The sequence below is a fragment of the Beta vulgaris genome, chromosome 7 (genome assembly GCF_026745355.1).
Source record: "Beta vulgaris subsp. vulgaris cultivar EL10 chromosome 7, EL10.2, whole genome shotgun sequence".
NCBI lineage: Eukaryota > Viridiplantae > Streptophyta > Magnoliopsida > Caryophyllales > Amaranthaceae > Beta > Beta vulgaris.
In genome coordinates this window covers 28860857-28886221 of record NC_079208.1, presented here as the reverse complement: position 1 = coordinate 28886221, position 25365 = coordinate 28860857, and the positions used below count along the sequence as shown (strand labels likewise).

General features: G+C 37.4%; 1 protein-coding gene across 3 annotated transcripts in view; it reads right to left on the bottom strand.

Annotated features, from left to right (window-relative positions):
* Positions 1–1720: 1720 nt before the first annotated feature.
* LOC104898960 (metal tolerance protein 2) overlaps positions 1721–25365 on the bottom strand; it is a 32252-nt gene continuing 8607 nt past the window's right edge. The window contains exons 5-12 of one of the 3 annotated variants that reach the window (XM_010686101.4): positions 20974–21089; positions 17847–17943; positions 17361–17445; positions 7511–7573; positions 6134–6239; positions 4489–4631; positions 2263–2354; positions 1721–2191 (exon numbers count right to left, since the gene is read on the bottom strand). In XM_010686101.4, coding sequence (XP_010684403.1) covers positions 2074–2191; positions 2263–2354; positions 4489–4631; positions 6134–6239; positions 7511–7573; positions 17361–17445; positions 17847–17943; positions 20974–21089 — 820 coding nt within the window. In that variant the 3' untranslated portion in view covers positions 1721–2073. Of the gene's footprint in view, positions 2192–2262; positions 2355–4488; positions 4632–4697; positions 4943–6133; positions 6240–7510; positions 7574–17360; positions 17446–17846; positions 17944–20973; positions 21090–25365 lie in introns of those variants that run through there. The other 2 variants (XM_048648035.2, XM_048648036.2) reach the window with 2 other exon arrangements.

Genomic DNA, 25365 nt, shown 5'->3' with positions numbered 1-25365 from the left:
CAAACGATTTTCGAAAATCATTCTATTTATTTTCGATCATTCAACACATCTTCTAACCTTGCAAAATCATGACCTTGCATTGCAACCTTGCAAAACCCTAACCTTGCATAGCATTACATACATTCTATTTTTTCATAACCCTAACCTTGCATGACATGTCATCTGTTAGCTTTGCATAACCTTAATCCTTGCATAGCGTCTCATGCATCCTTAGAGAGTCTAAGTTTGCATTATTACATCAATATGTGCTTATCTGAGTTGTTTCCACCTATCTGCTAACATCTTCTTCTACAAGTAATCAGATTGCTTGTAGTTATTGTTCTGCATACTAACTTTGTTTTGCAGAGACCAACGTATATAGATCAGTTCTTAACTACAAAGCATTTAGAATCGTTCTCCGTCCCGACACCATTCGATTTCCTGAACATCAGTCAAAGTGGAGGCTTTTGCAGACACATAATCGTGTCTCTCCCATTTAAGGATCCGATGATGAAACATAATGTGGCCTTAATTTGGTCCAACCCAAGGGCAGAGCAGCATGAAAAGCCATTCATAACCATTTCGAAAAGTGTTAAAATCCTATTTTAAAGCCCAATTAATCATTCATGATAATTAGTTATATTTTGAGCCCAATTCTTTGAAAAGCTCAATTAATTATTTAACAATAATTAATTGATTTATTTTAACAAATAATATTTTCAAAATATTTTTTATAGTTACAATCATATTATCCCGTAAAATTAGATTTCTGAAATTAAAGGATAAAAGAAATCTTTCACAACGCGTTTTCTAAGAAGCTGGCAAAGGCACATCTGTTTGTCAGGCACAACTCTGTCCACATGTACCAGGTGCACTAATATGCACCTGACACGTGGATTTCTGACTCATTCAGATTCGTACGTTAGGCGCAGGTCTCTTCGTAAGACGTAGAGTTTCTTTTTTATTTTTTTCAAAACGCATGCCACGTGTATGCTTTTTACTGGGCATGTTGCATCATGCACTTGACACATCATTTTGCGCCAAACGCAACTGGCGTGTAAGGCGCAGTACTGTTTTTCCTATAAATAGGATCGATTTCCGTACAGATTAAGAAAGAACGGATTGTTCACATAACACTCGACGAATACTTTACGAATACCTCTTTACGAACTACATAACTTTCCTACAAAAACTCATACTTTCAAACACAAAGACCTAAAGACTGGATCTTTGGTTCATTTTGATGTTATTATGTTAATCAAAGACCTAAAGACCTATTCTAACATTAATTAGATTAATTTGGACAATCTGCTAGGTTCTTTGTAAAATTGATTGCGTAATAACACATCAATATAAAAAAATAGTCTTTTTATATGTTTCCTGAACCAAGCTAGACTAATTATGTTTAGGGTATTTAAACCATTGTGTGGTTATTCTTTTACATAAACTTGACATGAACTAATATTAAATAGAGGTCCGCAATGGACAACATAGTTCCTGACTGTGTTGTACCATCACCCCCGAACTCAATCTTTGGTTCATTTTGACCATCTATGGAGTCTAGATCGAGAATTCTACATTGAATAAGTCCATATTTTGTCCCTATGAATTCCCAATAGCCAATTAGGTTTATAATTCTTCTTTTAAAGAATTGTTGGCGACTTCAAAACATTTTCAATATAAAAAAACCTTTACAGTGGGATAAGTCAAATCTAATACACACTCATTCTGCGTAAGCGGAAAAAAAAAACACGCCTACAATACGCCAGAACCGCTCTAGCAACAAATTTATGTCTTTGACAAGAGTAGATACATCAGTCACACCTCATCGTCACTTGTATGTCCTAAAAGATGCAATATTTATACCTCCAAAAAAGGTGCATCTTACAAACAAGAATCACATTATTGGATGCGATCCAGAGAAATAAATTAACATTGATGTAACCATTGACCTATCTTTTCCTGGTAAAGATGCTATGGTGAGTATTGATATATCCCTGCCTTATTCCTCTCACCTGTCTTCAAATCCTCCAAGACATTTACTAGTGATATATGTTTATATACCTATCTACATCAAGCAGGCGGAGGGACAATTTATGACGGAGTTGTATGGTTAGGTGGCGACAGTCGTAGCTGAACATGAACTTGAATGACATCAGAGACTGTTCCAAGGATCTCCTTCTTCAGCTCTTCTGCCATCAGCATTGCATCTCTAAAACAAAAATTAGTACAATAAGATATATGTTCATCGAATAATGTAAAGGACGATATCTGACATTTTACCTGATCATGATGTCAGGTGGCAAGGAGACCTCAACATCGAGCATAATCTTATTTTGTAACAAGTGAGGCGTTATGTGTTCTACCTTCATTTTCTGGGAAATATACATCAAATTTTGAGAATCAAAATTAGCGACTAAGCGAAACAATGTTGTAGAAATCAACAAGATACACGAGTCGTGAACTACCAAAATCGATATTGTAAAAAGGAGGGAGCTAGTGGCAACCCCACCGAGAGCAAAAATGTCATTTTCATTAATTTTGGAACGATCACGATGTATTTGATCTATGAAAGATTAAACTTCGGTTGTGGAAATTAAAAGAAATAAAATTGATTACCGATAAAGAATTTAATCACCACGAATCTCAAACTAAGGGTTGCATAGGCTTTTATTGGATTCTCTAAAGAATTTAATCACCAAGAATAACATAAAAGGTTCGAGTTGTTTGATTACCATAAAGCCAAAGCCACCAACTAAACAAAGCAAAACTGGATAGTGCTTAGATGATTGAGCAGTATTCGATGATGTTTTGATGGCTATTATACATAAGAATATTACTTTGGACCTTGGCTTAATTGATGTGCATTGTGGCTCGTTCATGGGGATTTAGTACAAAGGTGGTAGCATGCTTACCAACCAACCTTGGGGTGGCATGAGAGTGGCGTGTGACATCATGTCTCGTTGAGTTCATTTAGGACTCTTCATATCCTAGTCTAGTTAGATTTGGCTTACAAGTTTCTACTATTCTATTTGGAATAGGTTTTTCTTGTTTCAAGCACTTTAGAACTCTTTGTTCTTATCTTATTGTTATTGGTAGTTATCTTAGGTTATAAGAATTATATTAGAAGTATGACTTCGGGACTTGTCCTAAGCATAATAGGTTAGTAAGAGAGAATTTATTTTCGTGTACTTTGTTACTAATGATTAATAATATAGTGAGTTTGATTACTTGAGTGTTTAAACTTTAAACACAAATCTTTCGAATTTGCAAGTGGCTTGGTCTTTAAGCATCTTCAACCCTTGGTCTTGATTTGTGGTGCTATTGCTTCATCAAATAAAGCTAAGCTTATCTTGGTTAGTTGCATTCATAGGTTCGAAATCCTACACATGTTTTCCCCAACTACTGTTTAAATGTATCAGATCAAGAAAATGACTGTTCTTTCTTTTGAACACCCAAAATCTGCTAGGTTGGGTGAAGTAACCCAACCTAACCTAAGGAAATGATAGATATTTGAAGTCAAGAAATCCACGAAATAGCAATCCAAATTTGTGGAGAATTAAGAGTTTACTGAGATACTTACATAGTTCTGCTCGCATGAGAAAGTGAGAGGAACCACTAAGATTCACTTAAAGAGTTACACGTCTGAACTTTTTAGGTGAAATGAAGTGTGGCTCTGTACGAAAACACCATGGAGGGATACATTTATAGATAGGAGGAAGGAAGGAACACAAAATCCGGGAAAGGAGGGGAGACGAAGACCTACAACTGCATAACGCAACTGCTGCTATTCCTTTTCAGAAGTGTATATTAGAGTTAGTTTGTGTAAAATCATCTTCTGAAACATTACCAAGTTCATTTTCTCCACTGTGAAGTTACGTCTTCCTTTATATTCATTTTCTTTGATGTCAGCCAGAAGTAAACATTAGATACATAGAGTATGGGTGACTTCAGGAGTTGTAATGTAAGTCCAACGGCTATGTAAAAAGGGCTTTGAGTGCTTTGTCAACACCAAGGACACTTGAATTTGAAAGAAGCTAATTGATCATCACTATGCAAGCCAACAAGGAAACTTGAGCTTTTGGTTCATCAATGAGATCAATTCGAGCTGAAAGAATATGCAATACTGATATTTAGGGCGGGTTTGATAGGAAACTTGAGCTTTTGGTTCATCAATGTGATCAATTCGAGCTGAAAGAATATGCAATACTGAAATATTTAAGGCGGGTTTGATAGAAGGAATCAACGTTGCACACCAACCAAAGGCCGTTTGATAAAACAAAGCCAGGAAAGAAGATAAAAATATATCGAAAACCTAAAGTGTAGAGTATCCACAGTAATCTGAAAATCGCTTAGCAAGAGTCCCGTCTTACCCACTAATGAAAACCATCTTCAGAATGTAGAATGAGAAACTACGAGGAAAAATACACAGTTCATGGGAAATAATGTACACACAAAAGTTAGCAATGGGGAAGATAATGAGGAATGTAATAAAGGAAAAATATTTACCTTTGAAAACAGTGATGAGAATATACCAGAGATGATATGATTAAAGTCTCTATCTTTTAAGGGGATGCTGTCTTTATTCTCATCTGATCCATCCAAGTTGTCCTTCAAATCACTTTCTTGTATAATTTGAGAAATAGCAGGATCTACAATGGAAATTCCAATATTAAAACGAGCACACAAAGGAACAGATTCGAGAATGAAAGCAGATGCAACTATCCTACACATAAACATTAAGATGCAATATCAGTGATTTCAGATACAAAACCACCGTTTTAAGCATCTAACTCATCCTATTTACATCTAAATGTTCACATAATTGTAAGACATAGATACTCCCTCTTCAGCAACAGATAACATAACACCATTATAGACTATATTAACAAGATATTGCCTTGATTAAGCAAAGCAGAAGTTAGATGAGCTCGCCACTCTCCCTTCACTCCTCTTCCTGTGCCTGCAATGTATAGTACAGCTACCTTTAGACAATTTGCATGATTCTTATATTCTCAAGGTTCTTTAACTTGATCCCGCCTCTCAAGATTTTCATTTACAATTTCTTTGTTGAATAACAACCGTATAGAGGGTACTTCAGACAAACAGGGACTCACCAAATGATACCTATAAAGAACTCATTTAAGACAGGATTTTGAGGGGGGCAATATCATCTCTCTATACCTAGAGTCCTAAGTTTTCAGAACTTTCAAAGAATATTTCAAGTAAGAAAGATTTTGGAAGAATCAATTGATGTGAAAATTCCTTCTAGCCTATGTTACACACAGACCTTGCAAAGTTTGTAACTCGTTTGAAGAACTTGCCACAGACACGTGTCTCATGTGGATTCAGATAAGAGTAACGATTTCAACACTATTACTTCATTTATCATGATATCAAGCATAAAAGCCACCTTATTCCAAGATTCACAACAAAAGTTGAAGCTGTATGACATATGTTGGAGCTTCCTACCTACACCTTATATATCTAGGCCCCATAATATTTGACCCTGCTTGTTCTAGTCATAAGTTCCAATGTCCCACCAAACAAACGCTGGCAACAATTATTCAATCTTCTGAATTCTTAAGCTTGACAATGCCTTGGACGTAGTTTCAGATATGAAACCTGGGGATGCTGTGAAAGCAAAGTGGATATCTGGTAGGAGCAAGGATTATAGGAGGTGGGGTCTATGGGACCAATATGCACATAGAAAAAGAAAAAGGAGCACGCACCACCTCTACAGTGGCCTCATGGTTCTCTCTTTGCTCTTGCACTTTTATCTATTTAACAAAATTTTGTTATATATCAAGTTCTACTTTTGCCAACTTTTAAGCCTCTCCGAGAGTACTTTGCAACATAGTCAGAATATCAGCGACATGGAGAGAGAAGGCAAAATAAAGCATAATAGAAGTAAGATCAGTTCCTCACACTTGAATTTAATCACTAATGCCATCACCAAGATCCAAATACAAAGTTCATCAATATCTCCATTTACTACATAAGCAGCAAAACAAAAACTTAACTTCTTTATTCAGTTACTTTTTCCAAAACAGAAGCAAATGTCAATTCTTCACATAGTGACAGCAAATATAGTATATCCATGTGAATTATGCAGATATGACAATTCATCAAGTGCAATTGTATAAGTATCTACCTATGTGTATAAAGACTTCAGCCACCTCAGGATGAGACTCGTGAATTCGATGCCTAACATTTTCACCAATATGGTGAGCAGCACTGACACTAGTAAAAGGATCAACCTGCAAGGTACACGTTACATCTCTTTTTAGCTATAGCAAAAGATGGTACTCATTTCGCACAGCTAATAGTAAAGTTCATATTCTTAATGTAATTTATTGAGAAATGAGAGCTAAACTGATTTTGAAAGTTATTGGGGCTTGTTTAAATGATCAAGCTTTAAAATAAGTAATAATATATGCAAAAGGTCTATGTTGTGATGCAAACAGCTTTATTAGACTCTTTTCTGGAACTTTGTAACTGGTCAATTCTTGTACATAATAAATGCTTTACATATTCCTCTTCCCTGGAAGATATTGGAAATCATCCACACAGGCTACCGCACACTGTGATATATTCGCAAACCTACGCATTTTTTACAATGGGTTTGTCAGAATTTGAAATGGTCAATTAATTCAAACCATAAACAAGTTCACTTCTGTTCCAAAGGAAAACCATGCAAGACAAAACTAGGTTAGAGCAAATTATATTTTACAACCCCCCCCCCCAGCCCCCGGTAACACAAACACAGGTTCAGACCTAGTCCATGACTTGACGACATGTAATTTGCCAGCCAATCTTAATAACACAAGTCACCACTATCTAGGTTGACTCCGTAGAGAGTAAAAGCTCTATAGGCAACTTTTCCAAACATCATCATTGAACCCTAGAACTTAAGAATTTTTGGACCAACCATAAATCTAAAATATCTTGCTTTTGGCAGGTAATTTTCCACCTATGTGATGAAAACGGGAGTTCGCGGATCAGATCACTTCCTTTCGAGTCCGAATTCACGTTGTGCCACATATAGTTAGTTTGCAGAAGTAACTGCAGAAGCCATTTTCCCTCCAGCATATGTTACAATTTCCACAAGCCCAGACTGGTAGAATCTGACTAGATTTAAGCAGAGTGTCCCCACCCTAACCTACTAAATGTTCCATCCCCTCCTCCACTACCCTTGACTGAATGTATCTCATTAGCTCTCTCTTGCTCTCTCCACCAATTGTATGAAGTGAGTTTGAGAGACAAGACTGTATACGACCTCCAAACAAAATTATTTGATACTGCTTTACACTTTATAATATACTTGATGCTCAAACATTGGCTATCCTTTCAGCTGAGATGTTCCCTACATCACTCCTAAAATTTATTATCTATGTTATCCTTTCAGTTATAATCATGTTTAGAATATGATACTAGGAAGGTATAGATTGGCTACACAAATAAAACGATATTCAAGTACCGAAAAGCATTTCACCCGAACATGAGGTAAAATTTAGAAGGTGTACTATACCTCTATGTGTGAGTCAAGGTGCAAAAATGAGCCAGCCCTCCTTCCCCTCAGGCGGTGACACCCCTATACACATAATAAAGTGTACCTTTTAGCAAGCGATAATAGCAACACAACTAATGAGCACCAGAAAAAAGGTTAGAATTATTTTTTTAACATAAAACAAGGTACACTTATTTAAGGTCTTCTAGTAACTCAACAAGTAGTCAATTTGAAATAAAACAAAGAAATTAGCAAAACTTGTATCATAACAAACATTTCCATCAATTTTGTAAAAGCAAGAATGGTTTAATAGAATCTTTGCCTGTGAAGTTACAAAGCCTCAATAAAGGAAGAAGGGTTGCAGTGGATGACAACCAGCTAAACACTTAATGACTTCCAAGAGCATGATACGATATTATACTTCAGTAGGGGCATTCCCTAGAGAACGGGTTTCACTTAGGTAGAACTAAGAAAACATATCTTATGCTAAATATAATACCCAGAAATATTATCTCCGAATAAATACTTTTAGACATGTCTAGATAAGCACTTCTAGATAGATAGATTAAGGAAACACACCTAAATCTATGCTGACAAAAATCCCGCAATCATAACTACGGTAATACTCATGTTGTGATTGTAGGTAACTAATAATTAAAAAAAAAAATGATAATAATAATAATAATAATAATAATAATAATAATAATAATAATAATAATAATAATAAACTTTTAATATCAGCAATAGTTGAAGATGAATTAGACAAACTGGACTTGTCTTCATTGCAGTCGATCCACACACTAGTGATGTCGGCTTCAAAAATTTTTAGGGTATTCCAGAGCAAAATCAAGCTCATCGCAGGTAATGGTTTTTTCACAGCAAAACCATGCTCACAACATATTAAACCCTTGTCTCGTGGCACAAGGAGAACCAATAAACTCTCTGTCAGGATGAAAGGAGAGGCAGATTTATGGTGGAGATATTTTATGGTTGAAAAACTAAGTTAGGTTCTTATGTGGTGGAGGAAGTTTATGGTTAAAGAACCAAGTAAATTATTTTCTTAATTGGTGGAGGGAGTCTATGGTTGAAGAACCAAGTAAGTTGGTTTGTAGTTGGTGGAGGAAGTTTGTGGTTAAAGAACCAAGTAATTTAGGTTCTTTATTGGACTACTTTATGGTCAAAGAACCAAGTAATTTATTGGATTACTTTATGGTCAAAGAACCAAGTTAGATTCTTCAATTGATGGAAGGATTTTATAGTCAAAAAACCAAGTATGTTAGGTTCTTAAAACACACCACCAAATTAATCTTCAAAACTGGAAATAAAAGGCGGCAAAATTGCAAGAGAATAAAGGAAGTGCAGCGGCACTATTAAGCAATTAATATACCATGCACTTGATTGGTTTTAAATAATACGCAGTGGCAGATTCAAACTGATGGAAGAAAGTCAACCCTTGAAGGAGATACCAAGAAGAAGAATCCAACTTATTATCAAATTGCACCACCAAATCGACATTCAAGATTTAACAAACAGCAAATCTCTCTCTTCACAATAGGAAATACTCTTTGTGAAAAAAATTCTTTGATTTAAGAGGAAAATTAGGTCATGGGTCTTTCGCGGAAAACCTCAGGGGAACAATATTTTCGAGCTTTTACCCAAGATCTTAACTTGTGATACCATGACAAAATAGATTGAACTGGAAAAGGTTAGAATTATTATCAACCTAAAAGGGTATTTATAGTACATCATACATATTCTAACTACGTAGAACTAGGAAAACATATCCTAAACTAAATATAATACTAACAAATGTTATCTATAAATAAATACTTTTAGATGTCTAGATAAACACTTCTAGATAGATAGATTTAGGGAAAAATCCTAAATCTATCCTAAGAAAGGCGCGTGTATTAGTCTCAAGGATGACGCGCGGCTATGGTTTGAAGTAGAGCACCGGCGACGACCTTTTGTTCGGTGGGAGGAATTGAAACATATGGTGATGCGGCGGTTTCCTTCGGAGCCTTCCCACCAGACTTCGTCAACTTCTCTCGAAGGAAACCCATAATCCCAACCACAAGGATATGGGAAGCTGTCAAAGAAGATGAAGCAACTGAATGGTGGTCCGAAAATCAGTGTGCACATATTAGTGTTTTGGACAGTAAGAAACCGAGAAGGGATACTAATGGGCTTATGTTGTTCACCTCAAGAAAATTTTCGACATGGGTGCTGCAAATGGCAATGGGTCTGGCAGTGGCCTAGGCTGCACAGGTGTTGGTGGCGATTGTGGCGGAGAAAATGGGGTTCCTCAGGTAGGTGGAGGGTGCTTCAAAGGGGAACAGCACAAGGTTCCAAAAAGTGAGGTGGAGAAAGAAGAGTATGAGAGAAGCTTGGCTTCACGAGAAAGCAAACTTAAAAAGCTATCATTAAGGGCTTCCTAAAAGACCACGAGGATGACACCTGCGATAGAATTAGTCAGTGGTGTGTATGTGGAAACAGAGAGGAAATCCGGGAGATATTTAAGTTTGGAATAAAACGCGTGGGCAGCTCTTTTACATCCCACTCATTCTTCCTGCAAGGATGTTAAGCCCTTTTTTGTAATCACCGTAAAATTATGAATTTTATAAATATATTTTGATGTATAGTTATTTATATTTAAATATATTTTAGTATTTAAATGATTCATTTCTTCAAAGGTTGACTATTTGAAAGTCAAAAGATTTATTTTAATGATTTAAAAAAGTTAAAATATTTAGTTTAGGCATGCTTTGAAAAATTTAAAACACTTTTTGGATTTGAAAAAGGATTTCTGAGTGGGTATGAAGTACCCAAACACTATTTGGATTAGGAAAAAGACTCCTAGTTGGGTATGGGAACCCAAACACTAATTTCATTAATCATTAAACTCTATTTGAGCACGATCACCTTTTCCTAACCCCACAAGGGGAACCTACATAAACCCCCACAAACCTCAAATTCTCCTCACACAATTATTTTCTCTCTCCTCCTTCCTCCCACAATTTCCGTCCTCCTATTTATTTTTCTCTCTCTTCAATTTTCGTCCTAGCTCTCCTTCGACCTTCAGTTCTTTGCTTCACCGGCCTGCCATCCCGTCGACCATTCACCGACCTGAAGTCGTCGCTGATTCCCTTTGGCGTTCCTTCCTCCTTTTTCCTTTATTTCGGTTAATTTCTTCCTCTTCAAGTTATTTTCAATGCAAAGTTTATGTTTTTAAGATTTGTTTTAATATGATTATGTTTAAAGATTATAGTCTGATGATTTATTTATGAATCTAAGATTATATAATTTATGTCAAATAAAATTCAAATTTACTTATTATGTTTAGATTGGATTTTTAATTATCAAAGCATGGATTTTTAGGGTTTTAAAGATTGGGAAATAATAGTAGTATGCTATAGTTTACGAAATTGATTATTCTTATAATTTTAAATATGTTTAAGCATGTTTAAAAGGAGTTTTAATATATTAATGTTGCTGGAAATTTGAAATGAGTATTTTTGTTGGAGTTTTAATGATTTAAATATGAGTTTCTGAGAGTTTTCAACAACTATTGTAGTAATACTATACGAGGAGGTTTATAATCAAGTTTTTATGATGGGGAAAGGTTTTAAACAATTTTAAAGTAGGGTTTAAATTATTTTATTATTGCTGTAAATTCATAAAGCATTTATTGTGGATAAATATTGGTTATTTCAGGCGAAAAATTCTCTTTAGGCGACTTTTAAGGTTGTGAAAGTGGCCACCCGTCTTGTCTAGACAAGGTACGTACATACCTATGCGTTGATTGAATTAGTATCATGATTCTAAGGATGAGAATATGTAGTACCATGTATATGAGCTATTTTGAGTTCATATATGATTTCTATTGTATTGAATTTACATGATTTGTGTCGTTGTGTGAAACATGTTGATTATGAGATTTATATTATGTTTGCATAGAAGATTGATGCAAGCATAAGGGATTTGGGAACTTTATTATATTAATTCATATGAGGGATTAATATATATTTATTAGTTGGATCATGATTGAATCTTGTTGTTCCCTTTTTATCATTTCACAGCTTTATAAGGACCGAGGGCCTTATATGGTAAGTTGATATTTTATACCTTTGAAAGGTTGGATGGTTGTTGGATAGGTTCAACAAATAAGGAAGACTGGATTAAAGTTGAATCAATTTTGGGTTGTTAAGTTGTTTGATCACTTATCTAATCCTAAGATAAAAGTGGAAGTTAATGATTGTTTGATGATTGTATTATCTGTATTACTTGTGAGTCATAACAAGTAATAAATGGTTAATCATGTAAAGTGAAATGTGGATAGCAATAGCTTTAGATTTATGCACGTATGAAGTGTTGGACAGGTAGAGAGTTGGAGTACATGGTGGTAGCCCATGGCTTTTCCTAGGATCGAATTGATCATCATTCCTATTTTTATTTAAAAGGTTCATTGATATCGTAAGTCATGGGAATACAGAGTCGTGCCCATATTTCGTCTTCTAAGGGGAAGTCTGGTTTTTAGTCAGACAACTCATTCCATTGACTATTCCATTTAAAGTAAATAAAGTTTTGGTTGTGAGATTTAGTTCAGTAAGAGTTATTTGCAAGTTATTACACTATTATTTATTTCTGTTTATTATGTAGTAGTATCATGTTTGGATTAATTTATTTGTTATTATGTAGTACTTAGCTTTGCTGATTACGTGCTTTTGTGTGTGTATATTGCTTATGATTATGCCTTATTGATCCTGTGATGACCCATCTTGGTGAGCGGTCTCTAAGGATCAATAGTGCATTGTTCATCTACAGGTTTGAAGATGATGCATCATGGGTTCAGGATTGGAGAGCTTGTGTAGATTGATTATAATACTTTGAGTTATACTTTTTGTAGTTGGTTTTGGTTTTAAATTTGACTTTGTTGGTTAGACTTTTGGAGTTGACTTTGTAATTGACTAATTTAATTTAAAAAGTTTATTATTATGTTTGCCGATGCAAAATTCTGAATAAGCCGATATGTTTTCGCACGGGTGATAATATTTTAATAATTCTCCATGTTTTATATTAAAAAGTACTTTAGAAAAGAGAGAATTGTCGGGGTGTTATAATTTTTTGACCCCAAACTTTAGAATCAAACTTTGAGCATCCGAGCTCTAAGCACAAATCATTTAAAAATAGCGTGAACCCACTCAAGGAAAAGGAGAAATAATCTCGCCACCTAACTTTTACTAATCTCCAAAACCAAATACAGCTTTAAATTCTTTACTCACCAACCTTCCTTTCCCAGATTATAAGTCAATTATTCCACTCAGTCCCTATTCAACATTTTCATGACAAATCCCAAGGTTATGAGGTCCTAGCCGAGGCATTGGTGGTAACTAAAAACCTTCGTGATAAGAAGCTACAAAGGAAGCTTATGAAGGTACTTGTTTTCCAATGTCAAGATAACTCGATTGTGGGTTTATGCTGCCAACATCGAGCATTTAGTGGTCACTGATGACTACTTCCACCTTCACGACAAGGTGGAAGTTTGACAAGCCGGTCTTGTAATAGACTAGCCCAAGGGGCAGAAGGACTTTTGGTACTAATAGTTATTATGTTAGCTTGGGAAGTAAAACAGAGGAGATTAGGGAGAGAAAAGATCAAGAAGAATATAATTGAGGGTTCATTTTAGTGGTTAGCTTTGGGAGTGTGTTAAGTCAACACTCGAAAACTTGGCAATCTATCTTTTATTTTCTATGATTTCCATTGCTATCAATCAAAATCATCTACATTGTCTCTTATTTTTAGTTTAGTTCATTACAAAACTATTAAGTGATTGTAGTGTACCTTTAAAGTTTAAAGGGAACAATATAGAAAGCTCCCTATGTCCGCAAAAGATTGCTCCACTTTACTTTTTGGTTTGTTCCTAAAAGATTGTTCCGCTTTACTTTTTGGTTTATTCCTAAAAGATTGCTCCGCTTTACTTTTTGGTTTGTTCCTAAAAGATTGCCCACTACCTACCAACTTTGCACAACTCTTACTCTTTGTTTTTGTTTGTTTAAGAGGAAATGGAGAGAAGGTTAGGAAGCGAAAGGGAGGAGAACAAGTTCTTTTGTTTGGATAAGGAATTAGGGGAGGGAAGGATCCATTTTCCCTCCCTATTTAATAAACATGATCCGTCCCACCAAATAGAGCTTCATCTTCCCCCTTCCTTTCTTTCCCCTCCCCTTCCTCCTCTATCCCTCCCCTTCTTTTCCCTCCTATAAACCTATCCAAACAAAGTGTTAAGAAAGTAACCAAAAGAAAATGGAGTGAAGCATCACTATATGGGGTGGAATGTCGGGCATTAAAAAAAATATCTTATTCGGAAGCTGGGGTAGGATAGTTGCACGGGATGCATAGAAAAACCTTAAAAGATTGAATCAACACGAAGATATTCCGAAGAAGATTGGAGTTGCGGATAATGAAGATAAGATAAGAGAGACCCGATTACATTGATTTAAGCATGTGAAACAATGACTAAAGGTTTCACCTCACAAAAGTAGTGGCAGTTTGGGATTATGGAGACTTTAGAATAAGTTAAGGAAGGCAAAAGATGACTTGGATTAAGGCTTCAAAAGCGGTATGAAGAAGTTGGGTAGCAGAAGCATATAATACTAAAAAAGCGAATGAAGGTAGAAGATCTATTTGGACGACAACCAGAGACAAAATCTTGGCTCATGCAACTGACCGCATCCTATTGGGATTAACACTTTGGCAATGTTGTTCTGCGATGGTTGCTAGAACTTGCATGGTAAACAACATTCTGGTTCCGCATGGACCTAAGGCTCCATTTTATGTTAAGCAGCACCTGCTAGGTCAAGGGATTTCAACTTGCTTTCACATGGCAGACCATTGGGTGATGTTACAATGAAATCATGCAGCCACACTACTTAGAGTTTGTTACAACACCACACCAGCTATTGCACCTATAAATAGTACTGTGTTCAAAACGAGAATGTCTCGAAAAAAAATACATAATGGCCTTGACATACATAAATGACCTCCATATTTACCAAGGTAACACTCACAGATGTGACTTCCATGAGTATGATGAGAACTAATATTGTAGGGTGGAGGGTATTTTAGATATTATCTCTTTAGTCTACTTGGGGGAATAAGTTGGATTGTTTGTTAGGAAAGTAGTATAAATACAGAGCCACATAGAATGTGAAGGGCATGTTGAATATAGATGAGAATTTGGGTGAGCTTTTAAAAGTTCAATTGGGAGATAATCAAGCCTCTCGAAAGCTTGAATATCTTTACATTTTGTTATATTCAGTTATTAATCAATCCAAGTTCATTTTCTTCCCTTACTTTCTCCATTTTAGCACTATAATCTGTCCAATCTAAGTTGATTCTTAGCAAATGATATCAGAGCAGCAGCACTATTCTCGGAGATTAAGTGCCTGATTTTCGTGTTAAAAAAAAAAAAATCCTACCATGGAAGTTGCCAGAGCTCCAAGTATGAAAATGAAGGAGATCGGAAAGGAAATCGCCAAAGAGATGGAGGAAAACGTGAGAAGAGGTTTTGAGAAACTTCATGAAGATCTAGTGAAGATGATCAATATAATGAAGCTTTCTCTCCAATCCAATGAGAGATAAAGTTACTTCGAGAGGAGCTTGAGGAGGAAGACAACCAGAAAAATTCAGAGATGGACGAAGAGGTGGTAACAAATCCAGAGAAGGTAAGGTCAAGTGGTTGTCATGGAAAAGTATTCGGTGACGAAGGTGGAGGTCCGGTCACCACCACTTGTGGAAGAAGCTTCTCAAAGGGAGCAAGCTATAAAACCAGTAGAAGGCGTGGTGATTTTTCAGGGGGGTATACTGGTGGATCTGGTGGTGTTGCAGTTGTAAGCACGTTAGATGCACTAAGATGCGGATATGACGAAGGCTACAACCGCGGTGGTTTCAGTCGAATTAGGTTGCTTAGGAAGGAAAGAGGAGAGTCATTTGAACAAGGTGGTGCCAGTGGAAGTGGTCCGGTGGTGGTCCCAAGAAATATAAATATGAGGGAGGAACCACCACCTATGGCAGCGTGAACAGAGGAGGAGGATTTGTGAAGGGTGGATCAGCAGCTAGTGGGTCAGGTGGTGGACCTGGGAACTTTCCCGGTGAGAAAACTGGCGAAAATTTTAGTAGAGGACCAGGCTTCTTGGCCGGTATAGATAGGTGAAGATGGGTGGTCGGATTTGCTGGAGAAAGTTCCAGAAATTACGCAGGAGGGAAAAAGAGTGACTTAGATAACTGTTGGCTTGGTGAGGAAGCCAACATAGAAGACGAGGGTAGGGTAGTAAGGACAAACTGGTAAATTACTAAAAAAGTGACAAAAGCAAGACAGATATGTGGTGAAGCCACGTGCCTGGGGTACAAAAATGGGAGAAGATCCTGAGAGGCTGAGACTGTCAAGGGAAAGTGTGCAATGGGCCACATTGATGACGTCAGCAATGAAGTCAGGCTGCTGCGAACACGTGTTTTGAGCCAGACGACCCACACCAATGCAATTACAAGTACTCTGCTGCGTGCTAGCTCAAGATTTGGGGGATTGGCTCAAGAAATTGGCCTACTCATGTTAGAGCCCACTTTTACAAGTGGTAAGCACAGTCCTATTAATTTCAAACCCAGTGCCACATTCCCAGCTAAAAACCACACTTACTCCACCCATTTCTATAAGAACAACTTCACAGTTCTTAGTTACACCACCTATTTTTCAACCCTTGCACTACATATCTTAGAAACAATTCTTCCCACCAACTTCTTTAACCCACCAACTTTCTGATTCCTTCTTTCACAGCTTCACTCACTTCACTCACTTACCCCACCTATTTTTCAACCCTTGCACTACATATCTTAGAAACAATTCTTTCCACCAACTTCTTCAGCCCACCAGCTCCAACATTTCTAATTCCTTCTTCCACAGCTTTACTCACTTCTCCACTCCATACCTTTAAACCTGAAACTCTCACACTACAAAACCACTTCACAAACTCCTTCCTTAATCACTTCCATGACTCCTTCGTTATGGTTGAGCCACTCAAGCCGGCCAGAGAACCATATGAGGAGCCGCAATATGAGCTGAAGCATAACCAATACTTGGGGAATGAAGTGTTGCAAGACATTGAACATCCATGCCGAGGCCAAGCATTTACTGCTAATTACGACCCACCTTGAGGACAAGGTGGAAGTTTAGGGGGCCGGTAATGCTAAGAACTAATATTATAGGGTGGAGGGTATTTTAGATATTATCTCTTTAGTTTATTCGGGGAATAAGTTGGATTGTTTGTTAGGAAAGTAGTATAAATATAGAGCCACATAGAATGTGAAGGGCATGTTGAAAATCGATGAGAATTTGGGTGAGCTTTTAAGAGTTCAATTGGGAGAGAATCAAGCCTCTCGAAAGCTTGAATATCTTTATATTTTGTTATATTCTCAGTTATTAATCAATCAAAATTGGGAAAGAATCAAGCCTCTCGAAAGCTTGAACATCTTTACATTTTGTTATATTTTCAGTTATTAATCAATCAAAGTTCATCTTCTTCCCTTAATTTCTCCATTTTAGCACTATAATATGTCCAAGCTAAGTTGCGTCTTAGCAGAGTAGTGGCCCCTATGACAATCAAATTGTAGCTATTTTGTTATGTGCTTCAGAATCTATGTCTACACAACCATCACACCAAGGAGAACAAAAAAGTCCTCTGTATCATATATCTAAATCACCAAATGACCGTTATATCACAACTAAGCCGCTAATTGTCCATTCTTTCAGAATTATAAAGGAGCTACACAACCACATGCATTTACAGTTCTTCAAAGTTATCAGAGCAAAAGCTGTTAATACCTTCACTCCTTCGACCTGTAGAATTGTTTCTCGATGAGGATCCAATTGCTGTTGAGGAACCGCGGCATCTACCAGCTCCACGATACTACAAGTTTGAGCAACAAAAAGAGTTAACCAGGTTAGCCAACGTATAGTCCCCACCGTGTTTATGATCTTAATTTTACGCACTAGACCATGGTATTAAGTCTCAGCCGCAAAAACGCATCGCAACCGTATTTCAAAGACTTTCAAGCTTACACCACGATATTAGGCCATGACAGCTGCAAACTATCCACATTTCCCGCAAAAGAGGTTTTGCAGCCATTATCGCAATCATGACCTCATCTAAGGAATGAATGACTATACTCACATACTAAGCTACATCTTCCATCAACCCTTCCCCATCATATATTAAATCTTTTATGACAATGATGAGAAACAATAAGATAGGAAAAGAAAGACCGTTCAGACGGCAATATGTAAAACATGAGTTTACAAACAGGATACCTCTGGTAACCAGTATCGAGACCTGCTTTTAGAATCATGCCTGATACAAATATTCCAGCAAGCGGATCAAGAAACTTTACACCAAGAATGGATCCTCCTGAGGTCAAAATTAGATAATACTTGTCAGCAACAAACCTATCAGTCCAAACAAATATAATGCAGCATGATAATGTTTTACACTTCAAATTCATGATAAACTAAAACTATAAATGATGAAAATTTATAGATTACAATAAGATACATGAAACTTATGTCAAAGATTATCGGCCCATTGCTTGTTGTTCTGTAATGTATAAGCTCATCTTAAAGGTGTTGACTAACATATATCAGATAATATTTTGCTGGCAACTGAGCTCATGAGCTCATCAGAGGGTATTCTAGGTCAAGAATGTCTCGAGGTGCATGATAAAGGTTGATATTAAGAAAGCCTATGACTATGTTGAGTGGAGTTTTCTTGAAACTCTCCTCAGTGAGTTGGGTTTTCCTGATAGATTTTTCTCTTGGATTATGACATGTGTTAGCAGTGTGTCTTACTCGATATTGATAAGTGGCAAACCTTCCCCTCCCCCCCCCCCCCCTTTCTCAGCTAAGAAAGGATTAAGGCAAGGGGATCCCTCGTCTCCTTTTCTTTATTCCCTTAGCATGGAATATCTGAGAAGATGTTTAAAGGAGCTTCAGCTGAATCCTGACTTCAATTTTCACCTTAAATGTGAAAAATTGGCATTACTCAACTAATGTTTGCTAGAGCTGATTCAAGTAGTTAACATGATGTTTCAATCTTTTCAGAATTTTTCCTTGGCCTCTTCGAGAAAAGTAATATGTATTTTTGTGGTGTCTATACTGATGCGACTAATCAGCTTGCTGAAATTGTACATATCCCTATTGGAACTCTGCCTTTCAAGTATTTAGGGGTTCCCCTCTGTGCTAAGAATCTTAATTACTCTCAGTGAATACATTGTTCAAATGGAACTAAAAATGAGCCTCAAGCAGCTTTAGGGAATCAACCCTATGTTTACTATGTCTAAAGAATGTTCACCATGTATTCGCTGATGTGGCTAATTCCAGGGAATTGCTTGCGCTCATTTTCAGCTGCCTAAAGCTGCTGGAGGCTGGAACATAGTGCACATGATTAAGTGGAATAAAACTGTTGTGCTGAAGTCCCTTTGGGGGGACAAGCTTTGGGTTAGGTGGATACATGCTTAATATTAAGCATTTGACTATCAATACTGTGAGGATTAGCAGCCCTACATCTTGGTTGCTAAGGAAAATTATTGAAACCAAAACTCTATTGAAGGACATTGGTGGTTTGGATGAAGTGGTTGCTGGCCAACATTTCTCTACTAAGAAGGCTTATCTGTTGCTGCAAGATACTGAGTGGAAGGATTGGAGAAGGTTAGTGTGTAACAATTCAGCTACTCCCGAGAGTAACTTCATTTTGGCTTGCTATTCAAAATAGGCTTGCAATTACAGATAGACTTTCTCAACGGGGGGTGTCTTGTAATATGGTGTGTAGTGCAGGAGAGTGTGCAAGACTTGTTTTTTCAGTGTTCCTTCTCTACTGCTGTCTGGGGTCCTGTCTGCAGAAGCTTGGGCTGAGATATCAGCAGTTTACCTTCACTCAAGAATTAAAGGAAGCTATTAGAACGGTTAGAAGGAAAATCACAAAAGCTATATTATATATTATGGGATTTACTGAGGTGACTATTCAATTTGGCTCCAAAAAAACCGGATGACTTTTACAAGCAGTGTTTCTACTCCTCAACATCTTATCAGTGAGATCATATTCAGGAGTGTGCTGTTTGGTTAGTTGGTTGTTTGATGCTGTATTAAGTGAGTGTGCTGTATTCACTTTGTATTTTAGGCCGCCAGGTGTTACTGCAGCTGTAGTTTTGTTCTGGTTTAGTCTTGTTCAGGGATGTGTTCTTTCCTTTTCCTACTAGCTGGTAGATTGCGCTATGAATTAACAGAGCATGGACACCATTGATGGCAGACACTAAGGAAGAAGATGAGTATTTGATTGATACACTCAAAAACAGCAAATGTAAAGGATATTTAAACTTTCGAGAGGCTTGATTCTCTCCCAATTGAACTCTTAAAAGCTCACCTAATTTTTCATCTATTTTCGACATAACTTTCCTTTTACGTAAGCTGTATATATAGTACTTTTACCCTAACTAACCCTTTAACTTATTCCCCAAGACACATAAAGTTATACCTGAAACGCCACTACTCCATATATCAGTTCAAAGCATTACCGGCCCCCCAAACTGCCATCTTGTCCTCAAGGTGGATGATAGTTGGCACTCGATTCCCAACTTCGGCACCAATGATCCCTGTTCCGATTCTTGCACTGGCCAACATAGTGAGCTGCTGATTCAATTTCTGCTCTTCATTACTGAAAGTTGGTATAAATTTTTGGTGCATAATCCCACAAGAGAGCTGCAGAACTTGGCATCGTTAAAAACACAATTGCCATTAGCTTTTGGAGCACTTGATTGACAAGTGTCAATGTGATTGCCATTGGCTTGGCCATGACAAGGAAATTCAGGGATTGTGTAGGACAGAATATAGAATTCTAGAAAGAATGGAAATTAAAAGTGCGAATGTGGTCTGATGGTTCCAATGGCTGATTATAAGGTTTTGGGTTTTGGACATCAAAAGAGAAATTTGAATGAACAAGAAAAAAGTTAGGTTTGTTTAGTGAACAGTTGTGCGGTTGAGAATCTAAAATTAATCAAAAGCAGAATTCTGTTTTCCAATGGGTAGATATGCCAACCATACATGACATATATTGATCAGTGTGACATCTGCTAATTAACTTTATTAAGCTTAATCCTCAAATAAAAATAAAAGAGAGTGAGGAATGGCCTAGTGGTTAGAGCTTCCCTCCCGGTTCCAGGAGGTCCTGGGATCGATTCTCACCCTTGGCAAGTTGGGCTCCCCTTTATTCCCCCCAACTTGTCGAGGTTTCTCCTTACCTTATTAAAAAATAAATAAATAGAAATAAAAAGTAAAAAAAGCTTCACATTTTTTCTTTAAACAATTCTCAACAAATTAAGTACTTAAAAATTGCAAATAACAAAACCGAATCTCTAGGACATTCACATTCACAATAAAGAATTCTTACCTACCCCAATAAGAGCAACTAGAGAAGAGATAGCATCAGCCCTGTGATGCCATGCATTTGCTTTCATGAGCCCACTCCCTTCTTTTTCCCCAGCTCTCTTCGTTATCCAAAAAAGGCTGAGATAATAACAGGACATATAAAATACACTCCTTAAAACATCATCTTGATTGAGCATAAAGAATGATAACTAAAGGGAACCAAACAACCACATCAAAAAGGCAAATCAACACATAAGTTTTTCATAAGAGAAAAGGTAAAGTAATGAAAAGCTAATAACAAACATCAACCTAGAAATCAAGCTCGTAGGAACAATAATATTATGCCTTTGTAATTTTATCTAATCATTTCTACTCAATATCCGAAAGGAAATTGACACATAAGTTTTTTATAAGAGAGAAAGTAAAGTAATGAAAAGCTAAAAACAAACAAACATCAACCTATTAAGTGAAGTTTGTAGAACCAAGAACAAATCACTATGCCATTGTAATTTTACCTAGTGATTTCTACATAATATCAGAAAAGCAAATCGTCACAATTTTTTCATAAGATAGAAAGTAAAGTAATGAAAAGCTAAAAACAAACACGACATAGATGTTAAGTTTGTATGAAAAAAATATTATGCCATTGTAACTTTTAGATAATCATTTATATTCAATATCAGTAAGCAAAATCAACACATAAGTTGTCAAATAGACACAAAAGTTTTTCATACAAGAGAAAATAGATTAAAGAAGGAGCTGTTCAGTTTTGAACTGAAGATTCCCTGTTTGGAATCCAGTCACTTTTATGACATTAAGTTATGATATGTACAAAAAAACAAAGCAAAGGGGTTCATAGACATAACATCACATCAAGTCAACCCTCTATTTCCCTCATCACTACTCACCTCTTCAACTTACGGGCTGCCACTTTCACATTGTTTTCAGGACAACCACCATCCCTCAAGCTCCACAAGCCTAGGCTCTCACCACAACGCTTGAGAGGCTATAACTTGCCTGCCATCACTACTTAGTTGGTATCCGACGGGGATAAAATCATAAACACCTCTCCTGTATGGCTAAAACAGTGGGCATTATTGAACTCTCACACCCACTAGATCCGTAATCACTCTCATCACTAAATTTACATTTATACAAAATCATATTCCAATCCATATAATACACAATAATTCCCTCGATACGTATGCAATTAAATAACTAAAATCAAATCAATTTTTAACACCCAACTCCCCTTCACATTAGTCCATTCACTTCCTCACCAATGTAACTTAAGCTATGATAGCTCATGATTTAAACCTTCAAGCGCAAACTATTCTAACTTTTGGAATAATCCCCTATAGTCACTGTTATTTTATCTTGATGTGCTAGTAGCTCAGTACGTAAGCCCATGAATTACACTAATACCGACTCAAGCAGAAGTCAGGTTCCCAAACATTGTGCAAGCTAGCAAAATAACAGCTACCCACCCGAACCCAAGCAATGTCAAGGATCGCTTATAATACTACCCGGTGTTACCTAATTCACGATACAAAAAGGCAGATCATAAAATAACAGGGGTTCTTATTGCCATTGCTAGGAAATGACAATTCAATGTGTCGTGAAAGTGGCATTTTGGAGATGGTAATGATGTAAAGCATGCTTCATGAGTCATTACAATGACAGAGGTACCAGAAAGTTTCCTAGCAGACTACATACGTGTAGCTGCTAAAAAAATCCAGCATAACTCAGACGGTGTATCATATTAACGATTCTGCATTATATGCAAGGTCCTAACTAGAACCTCAAGATTGATATTTTAGACAAAATGGCTTATAATTATAAAAAGAAACCAAAAGGCACAATAGAATACATCTACGCAATCAAAGCTGGAGGAAAGGTCATTTTCACCACATTTGGGGGACTGCTTCTCTACACTTCTCCTCACCTCTTCTAGAAGCAATTACCAAATGTAAAAGCAACAAATAGGTATATTAAAATGAGACATACGCTAGGCAAATCTTCCAATGAATTCGAAAAGAAATTTGCTACTTCCCTCAACAACTAGCTTTGTAGTTTACACAATCCGACAACGCATAGGCTCATTGATGTTTTACTCTTGTATTTCCATATGAGCATCTTATTTTCACAACTCTACTAGCTTGTTTGGGTAAGGGAGTTTGGAAGGAAAAGGGGGGGAAGAGAAAGGGAGGAATTTATTGTGCAACAAACCAGATAAGTAGGAGGCCTGAAATTGTGCTTACTTATGTAAGCCGTGGGGGAAAAAAATAGAATAAGGGAGAATGATGCACCTAACTGAAATTGGTTAGGAAAGGGGTAAGACGCCAGAGTTGATATAAGGGGGGAATATTTCTGTTGTAGTGGGCTATAAAAAGAGGAGAGAATAGAGAGAAAATATCCAGAATTGTAGTGTGAATTAAGTTTTGTGGGAGAGTCTTGGCCTCACGAATACCATGTTTATCCTGTAATTATTTTCTTGCTTTTAATCAAAAATTCTCTCTTTGGGTTGCTGAATTAGGCTTATTTCCTTGAGATTTCTTAGTTTACAGCTTGTTGAAGAGCATCCAATTCACTACAACTTGGTATCAGAGCATCGATCTATGGCGCCACCCACAGTAATGAACAAACTAGAAGAGGAGTTGACAGCCCTCAAAGCTTCCATGGCAAAAGAGATTTCGTTAGATGTTAAGAAGGCTTCCATGGAGATGGAGACAACACTTACTAGTCAGATTGCTACTAGTATGGATGTGGTAGCTACTAGATTAGAGAGAAGAATTGATCGATCACGAGAAACCCAGGAGGGGTTGATCGCATCAATCCGAACGCAACAAGCCAAGTTCCACACTGAATCTCAAACCTAAAATCGTTCATTCCTACCCATGAACCACCATTGGTGGTTACAAATTCAGCGGAGGAGGAGGCGAGAAGGGGGGGGGGATCGAACTAACTTCGGGTTCGGCTTAGATCAGGGAGAAGGATTGTTGTTTTCGAATGGCAATGGAGGATCTGGTGGAGGACCCGACGAAGGCTGGGGGGAGGCTATGGCAGTGGTGGTTCTTATGGAGGAAGATTAGGGGGACATAATCGAGGAAATTGTCGGTTGTCGGAAGCTTAACATGCCGATGTTTGAAGGGCAAGATCCGGATGGGTGGGTGGATCGTGAAGGTTGAGAGGTACTTCCATTTTCATAAGCTTAAGGTAGAAGAAAAAATGAGAGGCGGCGGTGATGGGGCTAGAGGGGGAAACCTTGTCTTGGTTCCACTAGGAACGAGGTCGAAAAACTATCTTGGGGTGGTCGGACCTCCGAAATCTCGTGCTGCAACAATTCAGGCAGACAAACGCAGGCTCGCTATATGAGACAATGGATGGCAGTGGAACAAACCCCGACATTGCTAGATTACTGGGGAGAGTTTATCAAAATGGCAAACCCTCTTGAAAGGGTTCCTCAACGTATTTTGATGGCTCAGTTCTTGAAATGGGCTTGAAGAGGAAGTGAAGGCAGAAGTCAGATTCAAGGGCCTAAGTAATTTGAACCAAGTAATGTAATATGTGCATAAAACCGCTTTCCGCAGCCACGAAGAGCATTACAAGTTCCTAATAATGGCCTTCGGGTTGACAAATTCGATCCTTTTTAAGAAGATCTGTTGTTGTTTTTTGACGACATTCTTGTTTATAGTGGCACGGCAGAGGAGCACGTCACCCATCTCGCTATGGTCTTGTAGACACTTGAAGATCATAAGCTCTTTGTTAACTATAAAAAGTGTGAGATTGGGCTACCTAAGGTAGCATATCTTGGTCACAAGATTTCAGAAAAAGTAGCGGCTGATTTTGGAGAAGGTAAAAGCTATGATGAACGGGAACAACTAAAAAACTTGCGGGAGTTACGGGGATTTTTGGGGCGAATGGGTTATTATCGCAAATTTACTGAGCATTATGCCCACATAGCACACCCATTGAGTCATTGACTGCCAGCCGAAGAGGGACAACTTTGGTTAGACAAAAGAGGCTACCAAGGCCTTTGGCCATGACTCAAGCACCGGTGCTTGCTATGCCGAATTTCCATATATCATTCATCTTGGAAACGGATGCGTCGAGGTACATGTGGGGGCAGTGTTGATGCAAGAGCACATACCGGTGGCATTTTTCAGTCGCATTTTAGGGCCTCGAGCACAAGCCAAGTCAGTCTACAAGAAAGAGTTGATAGCGGTGTGTTTAGTCGTCCAAAAATGGAAGCATTATCTCCTTGGCAGACACTTTATTATTCGCACTAATCAACAAAGCGTGAGATTTATCATGCAACAACAAGAGGTTGGGACCGAATATCAAGAATCGGTGAGTAAGTTAATTGGTTCTGATTTCGAACTTCAATACAAGCATGATGCTTCTAACTTTGCTG